Here is a 21,347-nt window from a genome sequence, read left to right on the forward strand (position 1 = left end):
GCAAGTTTCCATGGCAACCATCTCCAGCTGGTCCTAACGAGTGCCAAGGTTATGGCATCCCAGCCTCACTACACAAAGATGCAGTCCCCATCTCACGTTGAATAAATTCACTTCTCATCTACTTCAGCAGAGAGCAAAGAGTTTTATGCTGTGTTTTTATCTGGTGAGTCAGTTTTACATAAGTTCACCTTGCTTTCAAAAAGCTTGTTATCTTCAAATAGATTAATTTTTAAAGTGTATTGGAGCAAGTACTTTGCTTTGCAAAAGAATTTGCCATAAGATTCCCTTACATTCCAAGTCTCTCAAGCATATTTAAATATGACTAATATATTAGGTTTCAAGAATTCATGTACTGAGTAAAATGAGCCTGACCTGTGTACATTTCATACATGGATTTTTGCTTTTTAAATTTTTTTAATTTTTAGCATGTGTATTTTATGGGCACACTTGCTGGCAGGGTATGAGAAACATACTCTCTGGATTTATGAACAGCCTCTGGCAGCCAGAGAGCGGAGAGGCATTATAAAAACCATGCAACCTGGGACCAGGTGGGGCTATCTTCCCCAGTGACTTGCACACCAGCAAGTGGCACATTGGATGACGCATCCTTTCAGGTGGCATTAGTCGTACAATATTCTGCTAATAAAGACCACACTTGTGTAGCCTAAAGAGGGTAACATGACTTCCGAAAACCTACTTCACGTTGGAAGATCTGGCTATGTTGCATTATAACGAAGTGCTATTTTTAACGAGTAAAATTCCCCTAATACCTTCTTACTCATAAGTAAAAAAAATTGGAATGAGTCATCAAAAAGAATGCCATAACAGTTTGACAGTTTAACCAGTTAAAACAATTATATGTACCGCCTTAAGTACATTTGAGATTAGTCAAATGATTCAATCAGTTGAAATATATTAAATGTGATACAATGAATTACAGAGACCTTTCCATAAAGAATGGATGTTGGGAATAAGAATGGCCTCAGCCACGTAACATCATCCTCTGGTGAAGAATGAACATGTAAGCAGGCTGCCTTACCTCCTATAGAGATGATGGCATCAAAGACCTGACCCCTAAAGGGGAGATTAAGGTTGTCACACACCATGACTTCACATCCTCTCCTCCGGGCAATCTCTACCAAAGGCCCACAGTAGTCACAGCCCAGGGTATGGACCTGGCTGTTCACTTTAAGATACTTTCCAGTCCCACAACCTATAAAAGAAAAACTGTGTTTACATGTTATCCTTGATGGGGAGAGGAACACTGTCAGTTAGCCTGTGTCATCACAAGAACAGAAATAACTTCTTATTACCTAACCAAGACAGAATACAACATGGTGCGGAGGTATACACAAAAGCAGGATAAGAGTCTTCACACAGCTCTGACATACTTTCGTATAAAATAGGAGAGGGAAAGGGAATGGGAAAAATAAATAGTATTTATTAAATATTTAATGAGGTAAGTGTCCCTGGGGTGTAGCATGCTAGCACAAATGTGAGCTGGCCCATGGCAAGGAATAATAGGTCTCTAGTATCCCAGGGACATTGTCCAGTCTCTTTGCAAAGATATTTTCCCATACATATTTCATTATGTACAGATCTATACATTATGGCACTGATCCTTGCGTTCTCTCTCTACATAGTCTTACTGCTTACTGATCACAGAAAACAAACTACTGCCAACAACTTTTCAATGGATATCAATAAAAATGCTTTTCAAAAATTTTAAATTTGAATTTGAATGAAAAAGGATTTCAGTGTCTTTTCATCTAACCTATTGTTAGTGCTAGGTTTTAAATGATCTCACATGACTTAGTATGTGAGAAACTCTAAGAAAGAACTATTTTCTTCTTAAATAGACCATTTTTGATATTCACTCTCCAGTTATGAAGACCCAAGCAATTCAACATGTGCACAGCCTGATGATTTAGGTCAATCAGATCCCACTGATATTACAACAAAAAAGACAGTCATATGAATGAAGAAGCATCCTGAAACAAGGCCTTCCACAGTCTAGTGCCTGGCATATTCCAGCACAGACATGTCATCTAACTCCTTGCTAGAAGTACTTAAAAGGTATCAACAGAGCTGATATTTATATCTTCTGAAATTACCTATAGATTTTTAAGCCTGATATTTTTCTAAAATATCTATCACTATTCAAAGATGATTAGTTGGCTACTTCTGAAATACATCACACTTTTTTTTTTTTTTACAGAGACAGAGAGAGAGTCAGAGAGAGGGATAGACAGGGACAGACAGAAATGGAGAGAAATGAGAAGCATCAATCATCAGTTTTTCGTTGTGGCACTTCATTGATTGGTTTCTCATATGTGCCTTGACCGTGGACCTTTAGCAGACCGAGTAACCCCTTGCTCAAGCCAGCGACCTTGAGTCCAAGCTGGTGAGCTTTTTGCTCAAACCAGATGAGCCCGTGCTCAAGCTGGCGACCTTGGGGTCTTGAACCTGGGTCCTCCGCATCCCAGTCCAACACTCTATCCACTGCGTCATCCACTGATCAGACACGTCACACTTTTTAAAAATGCCTCCTTAGGTGCTGTTTGAAGTTATACGAGATACTGAAAGCGTAATTAAGGTTTCACTGAGGCCAGCTGAGTGGAGAGTTGGGAATACAAAGTAGTATTTCCAGCGTTATTATTTCCATGTCAATGACTGGGGTCTTGCAAAATTTGAGATCTCATGGCCACTGTTCTTAAGAATGCTTCTGAGAAAAAGTATCCAATATTCAAGAGCAATCATGAGGAAAGTATAATCCACAGAGTGTTTTAAAATTGAAATCCTAAATACTAGAAAGATGATGGTTATATTATAAGAAAAATAATCTTGTAATACCATTGCTTTTTTATTGGCTCAGGGGCTATATTTGGAGAAATGAAAGTGGGAATTACTTCAAAAATACGAAGCAAGTGTTCAGAGACTCTGCTGATGATGAGGAAACTGACGACTTTTTCTATCTCAGCATCTCCTAAAAATCTCCTAGCGCCCCTTGCGCTCTTGATTGATCCCAAATTCTTTTCTAATGGTCTTCATTTTTAAGGATAGTAGTGGAAACTCCAAATATGATGTGGTTGTCCATTTTCTAAGTGCACACACTGGGATGCTAGAGAGAGGAAGAGATTATCCCAACGAGGAAATCAAGAACATAGCCAAGCCCAGGCACCCCACTGTCGTAAATGTGCAAGAAATAAATCAGATTTTTTGATACTGCAACAAAACACTGGAACACAATAATCAGATCCTTTGCAAAAATCCCATTAAATGCGAACCTTCCAGAGCACTGCAGAGAAAGAACAGGAAGTGTCTGCGTGCTGACATCTCCCTCTGTTTTGTATTCTGCCCCACACGCATTCTTTGCATTCCTGTATCTTTTGCTGGCCATCGGACTATTTAAAATTCAGCATCGTGCTGAAGAGTTGTCTAGGGTTGCTAAGTGCAGGAAGCTGAGATGGGCCTAATGGACAACATATGAGTTAAATACACTTTGTTCAGGCATCAGTGGTAGTTGTTGCCTGGGAGTCCAATGTTAACAAATCAGCATGATATTGTAAATAAGGTGCACCTAACCAATACATGCACGGAACAAGGTTAGGTATTGACTAAGTGACAGAAATGTGACCAGAGCCTCACAGGAACCTAAGCCTGTATTTCCCCTAAGGGCTATAACTCAGGATTCACTCACTTAGTGTCCGTGGCAACTTTCTATTACAGAAACACTGTGAATAATGACAATCCACTGTATTTTCTTTTAGCATTTCTGACTTTTTTTTTTTTTTTTAGTATCATATGTAGAAAGGACTTTTGAAGGACTTTTGCCTCTGAGTATGTTTTATTGTTTTCTTTTAATTTTTTAAAATTTTCTTTTATTCTTTATTATTTTCAAGTGATCTAGCTATCATCTAAGTCCTTTAATGGTTTCATCTTCTCATACTTCCACTGGTGCTTCATTTGCAATTTCTTTTATATCAATACATATGCATATATATATATATTTTTAATTTTATTTATTTATTTATTTTTAACAGAGACAGAGAGTGAGTCAGAGAGAGGGATAGACAGGGACAGACAGACAGGAACGGAGAGAGATGAGAAGCATCAATCATTAGTTTTTCATTGCGCGCTGCAACACCTTAGTTGTTCATTGATTGCTTTTTCGTATGTGCCTTGACCGTGGGCTACAGCAGACTGAGTAACCCCTTGCTGGAGCCAGCAACCTTGGGTCCAAGCTGGTGGGCTTTTGCTCAAACCAGATGAGCCCGCTCAAGCTGGCGACCTCGGGGTCTCGAACCTGGGTCTTCTGCATCCCAGTCCAACACTCTATCCACTGCGCCACCGCCTGGTCAGGCCTATATATATATATATTTTTTTTTACAGAGACAAAGAGTCAGAGAGAGGAATAGATAGGGATAGACAGACAGAAAGGGAGAGAGATGAGAAGCATCAATCATCAGTTTTTCATTGCGACACCTTAGTTGTTCATTGATTGCTTTCTCATATGTGCCTTGACCATGGGCCTTCAGCAGACTGAGTGACCCCTTGCTCGAGCCAGCGACCTTGGGTCCAAGCTGGTGAGCTTTGCTGAAATCACATGAGCCCGCGCTCAAGCTGGCGACCTCGGGGTCTTGAACCTGGGTCCTCCGTATCCCAGTCCGACGCTCTATCCACTGCGCCACCGCCTGGTCAGGCTTCATTTGCAATTTCTGATGTAAGATATGAGAGAGGTATACACACATACTGGTGTCCTAAAGCCACGTGTTGAATAGCTCCTTTACCTACCAACGGATTTTAAGATCTCAGTACTTTGCTTATATTAGGGGTGGTAAGAGTTCCAAAGTCACAGTATCTTCTGACACTAGATTTATTAAAAAGAAACCTGACATGATAGAGATATCTTCAAAGACTCTCTATTTCTAGGTGACATGCACCCCTTCCCCCAATTCTACATCGCTCCAGCCGTCTTGAACAGCCCAAAGCCCTGGGTACATATCTGTGTCACCTACCAGCATTTCGAGTGAATGTCAAATTAGACAGAGTTTGTAACTACAGACTGATGGCTCTTATGGGCGTAATCTTCACGCGTTTGCTTGAAAGCAGCTTTAGGTGGGCAGGTCTCAGGTGGAAATCCCAGCACGTCTTAGGGCCTTAGCCTTAGATCTATTGTGCTTGTGGTTTACCACTCAATTCAGAAACATCCTAATCCAAAATCTTCCAGGCAAATCAGTGATTATAAAGATTACAAAGTGATTACAAATGATCTATTTAAAGATAGGTTCTAATAATGAAACACCTATAGAATAGTGAAGGGGGAAAAACCCATGAGATTAATAAGAGGTTCCAGGAAATCTACAATTTCTGGATCTTCTGTAGAAGGCATGAGAGCTACTCTGGGTGAGCCACCAGATCTCTGTACTGTACTTTCAAATGCAGGTATCTCGACATTTAAAAGTCAATTTCACAGGCGGTCATGTCAGCCCTGATCGATTCAATCAATGTCAGATCGATTTTGCTGGAAGCGGCACGCAAAGGCTCTGAAAAGATAGCCACTGTCTCCACTTAGATCTGAGGGCGTTTTCTACTTTCTGACTTGATCGTACGCATGTCTGTTATTCAGGGAACGGGCTGCGTACGGCACGCCAAGGGCACAATTCCAGGTTTCCAGTTCAAACAAAAACGAAGATTGAATCCTAACAGGAAGGACACGATGGGATATGTTTCACACCCCGGGGACGGCCCTGGGTTACCTATGTCGGCGATGAGGCTGCCGGGCTTCTGCTCCTGGAGGAACTGGCGGACGCGCGGCCAGGCTTTGCTCCGCAGGTCGTGGAGGTAAGGGGCGGTGCTCTCGTACACGTCGTGCACGTGCTGCTTCTCCAGCTGGGCAGCCTCATGGTCCATCCTGGGGAGACAGACCAGCCCGAGAAAGGCGAGTCAGAGACGGCTGAAGGTGGGTGCCGAGTTCCTAGAACCGGGAACCGACAACTGCCAAAGGTGGAGCTGATCTTAGACTTCACTGGGGGCTGCCAGGAGAAAGCCTTCACTGTCAGCTCACCACAGTCGTCAAAAGGCTGGAAACTGCATCTTTTTACCTGCCAATCTGCAGAAAGCAATGGCGTGGGGATGAGCTAGTCACTGTCCTTGCCTGTACCAGATCAGTTCCTCATTTTGGAAGCCTATACCAGCGACTGACTTGGATAAAAATCATTCTGATGCTAAATGCATTTTAAGAATTCCTAACACGCAGCTCACCACTCCAATCAGGTCACAAAGCCCTCTTGATTCCACCTTTTCAATGTGTCTGGATTCCAGCCATCTCTCTACATCCCTACTGATTCTATTTTAGGAAAGGCACTTATTTCTTGCCTGAATTACTTCAACAGCCTGTAAACAGCTGTTTCTTTGTTTTGTTTTGTTTTGGGCCCTTCAATCCCTTCAATTCTGCCACAACTATTTTTATAAAACATAAATCTAACTGTGTTGCTTCCTTAGGCTTCTTCAAAGACATTGCATTGCTTGTCTGACCCAGCTCAGGTGCCTTAGAAGGGCACACAAGTCTCTTTCTGGTCTGGCCTCACCTTGCCCTTGAAGCCATTGCTCACCAGCCTTTCCCAGCGTCCGATGAGCCTGCGGGACTCACTGACCCACCGTTTCTTGGGTGCCCCACGCTCTCCCCGCTCCGGGGGCCTGCACGGACGCTGTGTTTATCCTGGCCAACTGCCCTTCACGCTCGGCACGGGCACTGATCTTCCAGGCAGGACCAGGGCAACCAGAAAGGAGTGGGAGAAGTCCAAGAGCAGGACTTCGAGGCCTCTGCTCTTTGGGGCTTAATCTTCTCATTACTGTCTTGTGGCACGTGACTGAGGGGTAGCCCAGGGAAGCAGCCAGGGGCTCGGGTTGTGGCTCTTGACCAGTCCGTCTGAAAGTAAGCTCAATCATATAAAGCACGGGGCCCTACTGGGGCAGGCCAGCAGTTGAGTCCTGCCCCTGCTGCTCCTGCGGCATCCCATGCAGACCTCTTGGGACGATGGAAATATCCCGTTTCTCATCCTCTCACCCACCCATTTTAGCACGCAATCCATTGATGATTCTTACCTAAAACAATCATTACTACGATTATCACTGCAACAGTACAGTACAGTAAGATATTTTGAAAGAGACTACATTCATATAACTCATTACAATAGACTGTTAATAACTCTTCTATTTTATTATTTTTGTTATTAATCTCTTACTGTGCCTAATGTATAAATTAAACTTTCCATATGTATATGTAAACTTCCTATATGTATAGGAAAAACATAGTGATATAGGGTTCTGTATTATCGATGGTTCCAGGTATCCACTGAGGGGTATGGGGGAACAGCTGTATTCTAATTTCATCTTTCCTTCCATTGCAAGAAAGAGCCTTTCAGGATCTACTCTTAAAACAAATTACAAGTAGGTTATCCTTAATTACCATGGGCCTGCCCACAGTCCCAGCAAAAAACCTGGCACTCTTAACAGAGTACAAATCTCATTTGTGAGGTCTGACAAAACTTCCACCCAAACTGAAACAGCTTATACTGCACCCTCAACTAGAATTTACAGGGTAAACATATGGTTGGCTATAACTGCCTACACACAAGAAAAAGCCAAACACGGAGTGCTTTTCTTTTAAATTAAAATCTCAGTAGACTTAAAAGAAAAAAACAACTCAGCAGACTTAAGTCTTCTTAAATGTTCTCCCTTTAAGAAATCAATCAGGCAATACAATTTCGAGAACCCTGGAACAAAGAAATTTTACTTTATTGCACTTGGAAATGTTAAGTGGCAATCAACAAAAATTCAATTCCTTTCAATTTGGCTCTAACTAGAAGGTCACAATTTGTAGTATCTGAACAAAGACCATGGAAGAACTTTCGCTAAATCTTCTCCCAAATTGCTTGGCCTTTACCATAAACAAGTAACTTCAAAGAGCTATGTTAAAGTGTGGGAACAATATAAATGCTTTTTATTTTTATTATGTTTCACAGTTAAGATTATACATTGCAGAATAAATAGCTGACTATGAAATTGATTTGTAGCTAGGATTACCCAGAATGACTTTTGACACTTTGTAGATCTAAATTTCCTGCCATATTTTCTATGTGGATCATATATATATACACGTATGCAAATTACTCGTGAATTCAGTCATGTAATTAAGCTAGTAACACTACTACTAAAATAAAAGTGCAGGGTTCAAGGGGAAGCTAGGGACATAGGGTTTGGTACAGCCAGGCTTCATAATCTGTGTGCAGTTCAATTCTGGGCCCTTGTAGCTGATGCCTTGGCTGGTTAATCAGGAGAAAAGGGAAAATAATTTGAAAGCTAAGGAGAAGTCATATAAAGTAATGCACTAAAATCCTGAGACCCAATTTTGAGTTTATTTTCAGTGCAATAGAAAGAGGTTTTAAGTTGGTAGGTGAGTTGGGGGCAACACGATTGGACTTACAATTTTAAAAGACCACTCTAGGTATATGTAACTCTAAGTAGAATAGAGTACCCATTGTCTGTATTTGTCCAACCAAGTTCACCTTTCCCCTTCTGATCATGTATATCTTGGCAGCCCTGGATGGGCATGTGACTCAGCCCTGGCCAGTCATGGTAGGTATCCCATATTCCTGAACACAATCATTGGTTCAATGGAGGGCAGGTGATATAAGGTGAGCCAATTAGAGAGCTTCCTTGAGAGATCTCAGTGGGTAGCTGAAGACATGTTGGCCTTGCCTCTGGCATCAGAGAGTGGGAAGGGTGTCAAGAGCAGGCTACCAGTGGCATCTTTTGTCCACATGGAAAATACTCATTTTTAGGTTGAAGAAACGAAGTCAGGCAAAGCAAACCAGGATGAGAGACAAACGGAGGGGGAAAGACCACAGTGGCACAGTGTCCTGCTTCCGGTCCCTGAGGCTGGTCCCTGCAGTCCTGTAGGCCACTCCTCATCCTTCCCAACTCAGAGAGTCAAGAAATTCCCTTTTTTACCTAAGATTGTTGGGTTTCTGACCTGACTACCACAGGAGTCCTCTCTAATCAGTATTTCTCTTTCTTTGTATTTTTCCAAGGTTAGAAGTGGGGAGGCAGACAGACAGACTACCACATGCACCCAACCAGGATCCACCCGGCATGCCCACTTGGGGGCGATGCTCTGCCCTTCTGGGGCATTGCTCAGCAGCAATCGGAGCCATTCCAGTGCCTGAGGCAGAGGCCATAGTGCCATCCTCAGTGCTTGGACCAACTTTGCTCCAATGGAGCCTTGGCTGCTGGAGAGGAAGAGAAAAACAGAGAAGAAGGAGAGGGGAAAGGATGGAGAAGTAGATGGGTGCTTTTCCTGTGTGCTACTGCAGACCGAGTGACCCCTTGCTTGAGCCAGTGACCTTGGGCTCAAGCTGGTGAGCTTTGCTCAAACCAGATGAGCCCGCGCTCAAGCCGGCGATCTCGGGGTCTCGAACCTGGGTCTTTCCACATCCCAGTCAGATGCTCTATCCACTGCACCTCTGCCTGGTCAGGCTTATTTTTTTTCTTTATAAATATTAACATTTCCTCTTCTCTGTAGATATATTATTTAAAAATTGAGAAAAAACTTAATACAGTTCTGTATCCCACGTTTTTAAACTTTAATGTTGTAAACCAAGAAACAACTTGGCTGTGGCCTCCTCTAATCTTCACAAACACATGTAATCTCCTTGATTTTTAAATTCTACAAGACTTGAAATGTCTCATATTCTACAAAATATTATAGTGGCATAAGTACTTCTGCCAGATCCTGAACTTCTGGAGAGGAGATATTTCTCATACTTCTTTGTTTATCTATAAACAAAGCACTAGGCTGACATAGGATAGGTCTAACCACGGTTTTAATGAGTAAATGAAAAATGAAACTCCAGCCAACTGAACAATATTTATTTGATTTTTAACAGTTTTGTTTAGGGATAATTGACATATAACAAACTGCACATATTTAAAGTGTGCAACTTGATAAGTTTTCCTAAGTGTACGCACCTGGGAAACCATGAATACAAGATAGTGGATCGAGCCGTCACCTACGGTCCCTCACCCCTCTGTACGTTGTTCTTCCCACCCTTCCATCTTTCTTAGTGCCTTGTTTCCGGGAAAGAAACAGGGATAGACGGTTGCACATTGAGAACTATATCCAACAGCCACAATTTCAAATGTAACTTTGATATCTGATGTGAGTATAATACAATACAAATTTTTTTTTAATGATCATTGTAAAGCCATGCACACACCACATGCATGTATAAATAGTACAAAATATTCAGAAGAGCCAAAGGACTTCGAGAGAAAAGATTTTCCCAGTGCCTCATCCAGGAGATGCACTTGACCTCTAGGGATCTAGGAAACTCTGAGAAGGCTTAGTTTTGTCTCCTGCAGTGGCTCCTTGTCCACAGAGGGGAGACACCATAGCTGTGTGTCCTCGGGACAGTTATAGCAATCATTCCTCCTGGCAGTTTGCACAGAGACAGGGGTTGTGGGTGCTACTATCATAGTCCCGTCAGCATAGGGACTTTGCTTTTGTTTGTGATGGGAACTTCTGTGACATCATATCCTGTGTTTCTGCACCATGACGTTCTCTATTGTGGGACCTCCATTTTTTGGTTCAATGCAAAACACATTTTAAAAAAAATAATTGGTCTCCAAATACCTATCAACTACTTTTGTGAATTAAAATCTCTGGTTATCAGGTAATAGAAAAGGAGAAGAGAGAAAACAACTGTGTAAACATGGAGTAGGTTAAGAGTTCTTAAACAGGTCACAAAAGCACTAACCTTAAAAGAAAAAATAAAAATATTAGACTATATTAAAATTATGACACCCTTAGAGAATGAAAATTCAACCTAAGAAGACTTATGACAGATAGATGGAGGGACCCTCATTGGAGGTCTCTGGCAGTAGAACATACTGCAAAGGCAATGTCATGTTGGAAGCAACAGCCTCAGAGAAGGGCCGTGGCTGGTTGGCTCAGCAGTAGAGGGTTGATCCGGTGTGTGGAAGACCTGGGTTTGATTCCCGGCCAGGATACACAGGAGAAGGCACTTCTCCACCCTTTCCCCTCTCCTTTCTTTCTATCTCTCTCTTCCCCTCCTGCAGCCAAAGCTCCATTGGAGCAAAGTTGGCCCGAGCGCTGAGGATGGCTCCATGGCCTCTGCCTCAGGCGCTAGAATGGCTCCGATTGCAGCAGAGCAATGTCCCAAATGGGAGCATCGCCCCCTGGTGGGCATGCGGGTGGATCCTGGTCAGGCGCATGTGGGAGTCAGTCTGTGCCCCTACACCCCCGTCACTTCTCACTTCGGAAAAATGCAAAAATAATAGCCTCAGAGAAGATTAGAATTGTGTGACATGCTGCCAACTTTGTCACCTCTCCATCTTTCTTTTTGTACTGCCACAACCTCGCATCTGAGCTGTTATAACAGCTTTCTAGTTGGGTCTCTCTGCTCCCCTTGCCACCTTCCCACCCCCCCATCTACCACCTCTAATATATCCACAATGCTGGGGGTTTGCAACACTCCTTTGCCATTAATATTCACCTGCTGCTGACACTATAAACGTGGACAGTAAAAGGTGACTGCAGAGACCACAGCGTATGTGTTACTCTTGGCTTGACGGCCGTAACTTATAATTTCCTCTCCATGAACCCAAGAGAAGCAGTGTGGAATCTCTCTTTCATGCCAATGCTGGATAATTTTCCTACAATGTCTACTTGATAATAACACTTCTTTGTTGAAAACCCTTCAGGGGGGCCTCTACTCTCTATGGGATAGATTGCACCCCTCAATCGGGGCACTCAAAATCCTCCATGACCTGGACCCAGCCTACCTTTCTAGTCTTATATCCTACAGCTCCCATGACTTGGATACTCGGCTCTACCCAAAGGGCCCTACTCACTTTCCCTGAGTGGGCCACCTGGAGAGCGCCACCTCGAGGTGTCTGCTGAATCCAGCAGCCTGTTCTCTCTCACCTGAAGTGCTCTGCTATCACCGACCCCCTCCAAACCCTTACCTGGCCCTCCAAGCGTAGCACAGCCTCCTCTTCCATGGAGACTTCATGGATAGCTAGAGGTAAAAAATAATCTCTCCTCGTATTTCTGTATACTGCATATTTATTATGTTTGGGTCACTCTTAGGGCATTTCTCCTGATACCATCTTAACCTCTCAACTCTGGGTATGGACCCAACCGAATTAGAAGCTCCCAGAGGATGGGCACTGAGCACAAAGCAGTCACTCCGTTTGAACTGTAGAACCAATGCATCAACGAGCTGTGTCCTCCGCATCCTCTGTAAGACAACAGTGCTTTACTCCAGCTAGCCTGGTCCTCGAGTCTTAGGTTATAAGTCAGAAACACCCCTGGGGCCGAGAACCGCTTGCAGGAAGGCCGGGCCGCGGCCAGATTTCTAGTTGTGTTCTGTACTGCCGGACCCCTTGCCCTAGACTCTAGGCCTAGAGGGTCCCGTTTTAGACACACACCCTAGGAACGCAAGAGCCACACTTCAATAGCTAAAAGCAAATATACATATTTTAAATTGTTCTCCTATCCTAAATGCCACAGAAGATGCCGTATTAAAAGTTGAGAGCCTAAAACTCTGCTTTAAATTTAAAGACGTACTTATATTATAATTCTAGAATAAAAATACAAGTTAGGACAGTTCAAAGAATTTACTCATACTTAATCATAAAATACACACGTGGGTTTTTTTAGCTTTTAATACATGATTCTTCAAACAACATCTGCACATTACTTTCAACTACAAATTATACTGTAAACTTTTGTATAATAAAAGCTACCATTTAATGATGCTTTTGAAGTCCTAGAAAAGCATTTGGAACTCTAAAAAAATCCTAAATACTGTTTATTCTTGTAATATTAACTTACTCTATATAACTATTTTCAAATTCTGTTTTCCACCTAGTGCAAAAAAATAAATTCCAACTTACTTTATAAATTATTTTATTTTATTTTATTTTATTTACAGAGACAGAGAGTCAGAGAGATGGATAGGTAGGGACAGACAGACGGGAACGGTGAGAGATGAGAAGCATCAATCATTAGTTTTTCGTTGTGACACCTTAGTTGTTCATTGATTGCTTTCTCATATGTGCCTTGACCGTGGAGCTACAGCAGACCGAGTGACCCCTTGCTTGAGCCAGCGACCTTGGACTCAAGCTGATGAGCTTTGCTCAAACCAGATGAGCCCACGCTCAAGCTGGCGACCTTGGGGTCTCGAACCTGGGTCCTCTGCATCCCAGTCTGACGCACTATCCACTGTGCCACTGCCTGGTCAGGCCCAACTTACTTTATATCACTGTCATAAACATAAAATTATAGGAATTGGGACTAATCAGGTTTACTGAAATGAAGAGACACAGTACCAAAAACCCTCGTCTTAGTTCAACTGCAGTCACAGCTGAGAGCAACTAACCTGAGTCATCTTGTGATTACAGGTAAATCACTTCTGGCCTTTGCGAATCACGGCAGTCTCCACCCTCCGAGCATGACAGTTGCTGCTCACGACCTTGTCAGTGTGTAAGGGACATGAAAAGTATTAGGGTCAAATCACAGAGAGAGGGCCCTTCCCAGACGGCCCCGTTGCGGGAGTCTTTGCAGGGAATGTCGGCCTGTTAGGAAAACAAACAAACAGCAAACGTCATTTTACAAAAGAAGAATATTGAAGCAGCTACAGCCCAGGCTGAGCTCTGGATGTATCCACATACCACCCAGAGCGAACGAGGTTAGAGAGAACGGTGAACACGTGGAGGCTGCTAGAACTGTGAAAGCAAGTTTCCGAATTAATTCCTCAGCTTTCTGTCCAATATACAGTACTTTTCCCCTGAATTAAATTGAATGGTAACATTTTGTTCCTGGAAAAATGACAAGCAGGGAGAGTCAACTCGGAATACAGTGGCTTAATTAAATGTCCCTACCTACTTAAGACACTGTTACTAAGTTGTGCTAACTCATCCCAGCACTGCTCAGCGTTTGCTCATGTCATCAGCTGCTGCCATGTCGCTCTGACAAGTTCTCCTATTCCTGCTCACATTTATTTTTTTCATGTTTCATAATAGAGCGGGTCCTGTTATGAAACCCATCAAAACGCTTAGTTACTAAATAAAAAGAAAAAAAGGACCTTGTATGTCAGAAAGTACTCTGTAATGTAGAGGCGTGGGGGTACAAAAGAAGGTCTGGAGAGAGGCGTGCTGTGCAGGACAGCCACCATGTAAGACCTCAGCCAGACCCCTCCTCTGCAAGTGAAGCGAAGGGACCTCACCCTGACCCGTGTCCAACCGTTTCTCTAGGCTTCAATTCTTTGTGCGTGCGCCTCACTCTCACAAACTGTTCCTCCTCCTACGTACAGTGATGCTCGGGACGGCGGGTGGAGCGCGTGCGGCTCTCCCTCGCTTCCCCCTGCCTCCCACCCCACTCCAATCTGGGTTCCTATTTAGGAACCAATGATCCGGCCCAGGGCCAGGTAGCTCAGTTGGTTAGAGTCTCAGGTCAATATACTAAGGTTGCGGGTTCGATCCCTGGTCAGGGCACATATAAGAATCAACCAATGAATACATGAATAAGTGGAACAAATTGATGTTTCTCTCTCTCCTTTCCTTTCTCTCTAAAAATCAATGACTAAATGAAATTTTAAAAATTAATAATCTGAGTGTACTTTCAAATGCTCTCCGGTCTTCGGAATACACATACACACTTAAACCCCAGTCATCTCTCAATCACGTGCAGGTACACGATCTGCACCACTGAGGGCCACAAAGGTTGGCTTTTTACAAGGTGACCAATCGTCCTCCTTTAGGGAGGACAGTCCTTCTTTTGTAAGTTCCGTTCTCCCTCGAAAAGTGTCCTCCTACAGGTCCTCCTTTTTGATATTGGAAGACTCATCTGTAAATGTCCATATTCGATTGATGCAGAGTCTATCCATTGAGTGTGATGTGAGGTATTTGTATTTATTCGTCAAGGATCAGTACAGTGCAGCGAGATGCGATTATGAGACGCATGTGCTCTGCACGGGAGACCGTGAGAGAGCGCGTGATACACCGAGCGCGCAAATGGCTTTGTGTACTTCTTACTGAAACATGACACGGAGCATACGACATTGTAGACTCATGATTATTTCTTTCTCAGTGAATATTCAATCATAGTCAGGTAAGCACAATTCACGTTTCATTAATTCATTATCTATTTAATAATTTCCAAATACATATAATTTTATTTACAAGTATTTTCCAGAAATTTGAGTTTTAAAGTGGAAATCTAACCTCCAACCATATCTATTAATAACACATTTTGATTAAATAGTTGCATAAAACAGACTTTTTTACATTAGAAAATGAGAAATACACCCAAATATCACTCCAAATTAGTGGTTTTGTTTGATATTTAGTTTTACTAAATGAGTACTTTTTTCTTACAATTATTATTAAAAATTAATAGGCATGTAAGCATAATTACAATATAAAATATTACAAATGTTTCCATTATGCATTTATCATATGATAGTGCATTATTGTTACAATGAATAAAATGTTTCTTTTATTTACGATATTGTTTCCTTCAATTCATTTCTGTCCTCCTTTTCATTGTAAAAAAGTTGGTCACCTTACTTTTTAGGAAGAATATTTAAGAAGGGTCTTGAACGCACTGTTAGTCACAAGATCTTATCTTTCCTCGCACACTTGCAGAGCTTGCTGTAATCAGAAAGAAGGTACGTGTGTTTACTGAGCTCGTCCCGAAAATGAAGACTCCCTTTGCAATCACTCTTCCATGGCCTGACCTAGGCGGACCACTGACACCAGCCAACCTGGCGGTCGGTGTGCCGCTCCTTCAGGCATCGGTGCCTGAGTGACTTAGCTGCCCCGAGAGGCTGACGTCCAAGCTGAAGCTCAGAAGACAGGAGGGGCAGGTCAAGTGAAGGTGGCGTGAGGGAATCTAAGCATAAGAAACAGCCTTGCAAAAAGGAAGGTACGAGACTGATTCTAATCTCTTTGATGAACTTCGAGTAGATTAACAACAATAATAGCAAGACACAATATATAAACATATTAATTGTACTACTGGCAAGACCATTATAGGCATTTGACATATATTAAATCATTGAGTCTACCAAATTATTCTATGAAGTAAGAACTACTGTTTCTCTTATTTTACAGATAAGAAATAAGGCAGAGAGAACATGAGTGACTTCCCAAAGTTACACAGCTATAAGTGACGGAGGAAGGAACTGAACCCAAAAAGTTAGAGTCCAGAGTTCCCATTCTTTTTTATTTATTTATTCATTTTTTAGAGAGGAGAGAGAAGGGGAGGAGGAGGAGCAGGAAGCATCAACTCCCATATGTGCCTTGACCAGAGAAGGGCAGGGTTTTGAACCAGCAACCTCAGTGTTCCAGGTCAACAATTTATCCACTGTGCCACCACAGGTCAGGCCAGAGTTCCCATTCTTAACTATACAACTGGAAGGCAGGGAAGGAGGAAGAGAAGACCGTGCTGCTATAAGAGTCTGGAAGAGTAGGTGGAAGCAGGCCACACGGGGCCTAGTTTAGCATTTTAAGAAGTTTGGATTTTACCCTGAACATAATGGAGAACCACTGAATTATTTCAACAAGAAAAAGGACAAAATTTTATTTGGATTTTAAAAATCTTTTCTCCTGATAGGGTGAGACTGGTATGGTCTGGGTAGGTTCACAATGAAGACAGAGAAAGAACCTGCTCAAATGCTTTAGACAAGACATGATATTACGCATGTTAGAGTAAATACAAGAGATAGTAAGGAGAAAGGATCGCATTAATAGGGATGGAAGACTGATGATGAGTTAAGGCAAAGAGCACAATGAGGAGAATACAGTGACAATAATAAAGCTGTTACAATAAGATGTACCCCCATCCTAAAACAAAGTAGTAGACAGAATAAAAGGCAAACAAAAAGAAACTTTGAGAATGACCATATGTAAACTCTGATAAACCTTTCCTTTGGAAGGCATGTGAATATACCAAATAAAGTTACTTAAGATTTATACATCTGCAGGAAATAGGACATAACAAGAGCTAGATGTTGGTAACTTAGTACTCTGAAATGCCACTGTAATAAGTAAACATATTTTATATAACGGCATGGCTGTTTATACATATGCCTTATGTCCCATAATTGATTAAAGTCCTTTCCAGAGAGAGAAAATATATCTTATGATCACAGAGTCTTTGCTTGGTATTTCAATTTACACAGTGCTCAGTAAATGTTTACTGTATGAATAGGCAAAGAAAGGAATAGAAGAATTAATAAGACAGCCCTTTAAATGGTACTACCATTCACCATCAGAAGGGACACACCCGAGGGAAGGTTCAGGTTCGCAAATGTTGTTTCTATGGTATCAGAAGGACAACAAAATAAGATGAACATGAAGCCTCGGAGAACAAGCTGGACTAGAGATTGTTTAAAAATAATTATTATCCTAGGACTAGGCAGTCAGGGCCATGGGAGTAGATTAAGTAGAAAGACTGCAGAGTTAGAAAAGCAATGAGGTTAGATCGTCAAGGCTACCAATATTTAACCTCCATACATAGCATTAAAGGAGAGGTTAGCCACATGCTGCTATTAGAGGTCTACTATAATTAAATTTCATTCACTAAATATGGACTGAGCACCTACTGGGCAGCAGCTGCTTTGGTAGCTGTGAGAGGAGCAAAAGGTAGGCAGTCCAGACTCTGAAGAAGCTATGGGCTGATACAAGAGCAATGCAGAAGAACAATGACGAGAGTGACAAGAGCAGGTTGCCAGCATATTTTTATTGATGGAAAAGTGGAGACGGCATGCAATACTAGCTATTACAATTTGGAGCGATACTTTGACTATTATTCCCTCTAAATAATAAGGCAAGCGAAACAGGGCGCCGTTCTAATGAATATTCCCTATTGTACACAGAACTCCTTAATGATGCACCAGAGAGACTATAGGAGAAATGACAGGCAAGGAACACCTGGCTTTTCTGATTGATATCCTATGCGTAGGACATACTCAAGGCTTCAAAATATGTGGCACTGGGACATATGACCTTATCTGAATTCCCATATCAGGGGCCAACTGGTTACCCCGGAGTAAATACATATTGAAAGAAAGTGGGGGAAAAAAATGAGGTGATTTTAACCTAGATCCTAGAGGAAAGGGATCATGTATTTCCCTAATACTTTGGGGTTTTTTTTGAAAATTTCAAGGACTACATGCCTAAATTGAATTCATTGGGGAGTAAGATATTATTTCCAAAATCTAAATAAAGGAAAGGAAGGTGATAGCATCGTGGTGGGGACTGTGTGTGCACATGTGAGTGGCGGGGCAGGTGGTGACTGGGGTCAAGTACAGAGGTTGAAAGACCAGAACTCCCAGGACAAGACTGATGAGGAGAGCTGTTATCACAGGTGGCCCTGTGCATCGTAACTTGATAACAAGCCACTGTGATTTTGTATGACTAGAGAAGGCCAGGAAAGAACAAGAGGTAAAATACATAAGATGCAAGAGAAATGAAAATATAACACTGAGCATCCTGCAAGCATTTGCTGTTGGTGTCAATTTGAGCAAACCAGCTCTCAGTCTGTGTTAAAATAAAAGTCATGGGATCCCCAGCAGAGCAGCTGGGAGAAGACTGCTCTCTTATTATGAAAGGCAACACTACAGGGGAAGCATCACTGTCCTCTTTCCTTTTAAGAGAGGAAGTTCTGGCAAGTCAGGTGACAAGGAATGCCACAGTCATTTTACTGTGAAGTGATTGTTCAAGAAAGAGCTTTGATAGAAAGACCATTGTAGTCAACTACAAAACTGTCAATTATGTGATGATTTTTAAGAATGGAATTATAGGGAGAAATGTGAGCATGAATTATGCATTAGTGCAGTGCAGGGATTATCAACCGGTGTGCCGTGGAACACTGGTGTGCCGCAAAAGATTTTAAAACATCCAATTCCTGGTTATTTATTTAGTCAGGGACACTGACCTCTTTTCCCTTCGATGTAAAATAAAAAAAAAGGCCAACAGCCAACACAACAATAGCTGTCTGGTGTCAATGTTCTGTCTTGAATTATAAATATATAGGTCATATAAATAGTTGTATCTTATTGATCACATTGAATAATAAGGCTGTGTCTGGTTAATTCTTGATACCAGAAATCCTTATGTACAAATATAGGCACCTAATTTTTTTTTAAAAAGTCACTTTGGAGCAAAAAGGGTAGGTAATAATTATTATTATTTTGTAAATAAATCAAAATTATACCTATTTTTTTCACATCAGCAAAAAAATTTTTTTTGGTGTGTCACAACATTTATTTTATTTCAGTTTGTTATTTTATTTTAATTTTATGTTATCTTATTTTATTTTATTATTTTATTTATTTTTATTCAGTGAGAGGAGGGGAGGCAGAAACAGACTCCTGCCTGCGTCCTGACCAGGATCCACCTGGCAAGCCCACTAGGGGGCAATGTTCTGCCCATCTGGGGCATTGCTCCATTGCTCAGCAACTGAGCTCTTCTTAGCACCTGGGACAGAAGCCATGAAACCATCCTCAGCACCTGGGGCCAGCGTGCTCCAATAGAGCCGTGGCTGCAGGAGGGTAAGAGAGAGAGAGAGAAGGGGAAAAGGGAGGGGTGGAAAAGCAGATGGGTGCTTCTCCCATGTGCCCTGACCAGGAATTAAACCCGGGACATCCACACACTGGGCCAACACTCTACCACTGAGCCAACCAGCCATGGCTGTGTCACAGCATTTTAGTAATTAGTTGATGTGTGCTATGAGGTGAAAAAGGTTGAAAATAGTTGATGTAGTTCATAAGGTATTTATAATATAACTGACCCCAAAGAGGTGTTCATGGGGTTACTTTAAAAACATGATTGTGTATTTGAGGTTTGTGAAGAGTTTATGCGAAACAAAGTACAGTAAAGTGTAGACTGTCCAGTATGTCATCCTGTAGAGTCCACCCGTGTCTTCCCTTCTTCTGTGTCTCATTCCCCCACTGCCTCACCCTGAGTTCAGACCTCACCCAGAGCCCAGGAGTTCCCACTCTTGTGGATTTCACAAACCCAAAGCATCTCAAAGGACAACCAGGAGGACCAGCTGATTCTTTACTTGAAGGCTAGACTGTCACACACACACACACACACACACACACACACACACACACCACACACACACACACACACACACACACACACACACACAATTTGCCCCCACAAAAGTTGGAAGGCCATAATTTCAAACTTTAAAGAATTCCTTTAAAATGGAATAAAATTTAGCTTCATAAAAAACTGACTCAACCATTTTTAATTTTCTCATTACACTACAGGGTGATGAAAACACTGTCATAAACCAACACTAGAATGAATAACCGAGTTTGGGGTAAATGTTATGTTATGTATAATTTAACACAATTTTAAAAAACAACAGACTGCAGTGTCTTCTGAAGGCCTGCTGGGTATACTAGCAAATTTCAGAGCGGAGAGTAATCGCCACCTAACTTCTTGGAGGCTGTGCCTGTCATTAAGTTAGGGTCCCTCCATTCCTTTCTCCACACTGCTTTGTGTTCGGGGCATGAGGGCTCTGAAAACATTTCCTCTGTGTCCAGGGGCTCTGCAGACAGGGCCCAGCCAAGGGAGCCTGGAAGGCCAGAGGAGAGGCAGGGACCAGCCCCTTTCTGGCTTCCTGTTCCTGCCGGTTACCCGGCAACAGCCCTTCACCAAGGCAGCAGCGTTAGTTTCCGGCAGCACTTAGTTAGTTCCCAAGTGTTTTCCACTCTCCCAGAACCGGGCCTTTCACACACCTCTGAGACATCTGCACTGGCCAAGCGACCCCCCAGCCAAGAAATCTGCGTCCCGACTCCTCGGGGCCCCTATTATGAGCTCCCCAGCAATTCGCACTAGCCAGCCAGTGTCCCCTTCTCAGATGTCTGGGTCCCAGCTCACGGGGCTCCTCCTTCAAGCATCTCGGTTCTGATAACCCGTTCTCCTCTCTGTGTTCCTCCCACACAGCCTGGCAATTTCAGCTAACTTTGTTGTCCCTTTGCATTTTCAGTCCTCTAATACTTGTTTAGCCAACTCCTTATACATTTCTTCTGTCAACATAACTAGATCGGTTTCCATTTCCCTGACTGCATGCTGACTAGTAGTAGTACTGCCCTATATTTGCAACACTGTGCAAAAATGAAAACAAGAAAGAACTGCATTGCAACATCGTGCTCTACTTGTTTATTGTTTATCGCCCCCAACGAGTTTGTAAACACTATGAAATCAGGTGTTTGGGGTTCACTGATGCATGCACC

At 42.4% G+C, this 21,347-nt stretch overlaps 1 protein-coding gene across 4 annotated transcripts in view; it reads right to left on the minus strand.

The window, feature by feature from the left end:
- TRMT9B (tRNA methyltransferase 9B (putative)) overlaps nucleotides 1-21,347 on the minus strand; it is a 45,737-nt gene that overhangs the window by 5,683 nt on the left and 18,707 nt on the right. For 2 of the 4 annotated variants that reach the window (XM_066380257.1, XM_066380255.1), the window contains exons 2-4: nucleotides 13,470-13,562; nucleotides 5,760-5,914; nucleotides 1,040-1,213 (exon numbers count right to left, since the gene is read on the minus strand). In XM_066380257.1, the coding sequence (XP_066236354.1) occupies nucleotides 1,040-1,213; nucleotides 5,760-5,913 (328 nt within the window). In that variant the 5' untranslated portion in view covers nucleotide 5,914; nucleotides 13,470-13,562. Of the gene's footprint in view, nucleotides 1-1,039; nucleotides 1,214-5,759; nucleotides 5,915-13,469; nucleotides 13,666-21,347 lie in introns of all 4 variants that reach the window. The other 2 variants (XM_066380256.1, XM_066380258.1) reach the window with 2 other exon arrangements.

The sequence above is a fragment of the Saccopteryx leptura genome, chromosome 4 (genome assembly GCF_036850995.1).
Source record: "Saccopteryx leptura isolate mSacLep1 chromosome 4, mSacLep1_pri_phased_curated, whole genome shotgun sequence".
Lineage (NCBI taxonomy): Eukaryota > Metazoa > Chordata > Mammalia > Chiroptera > Emballonuridae > Saccopteryx > Saccopteryx leptura.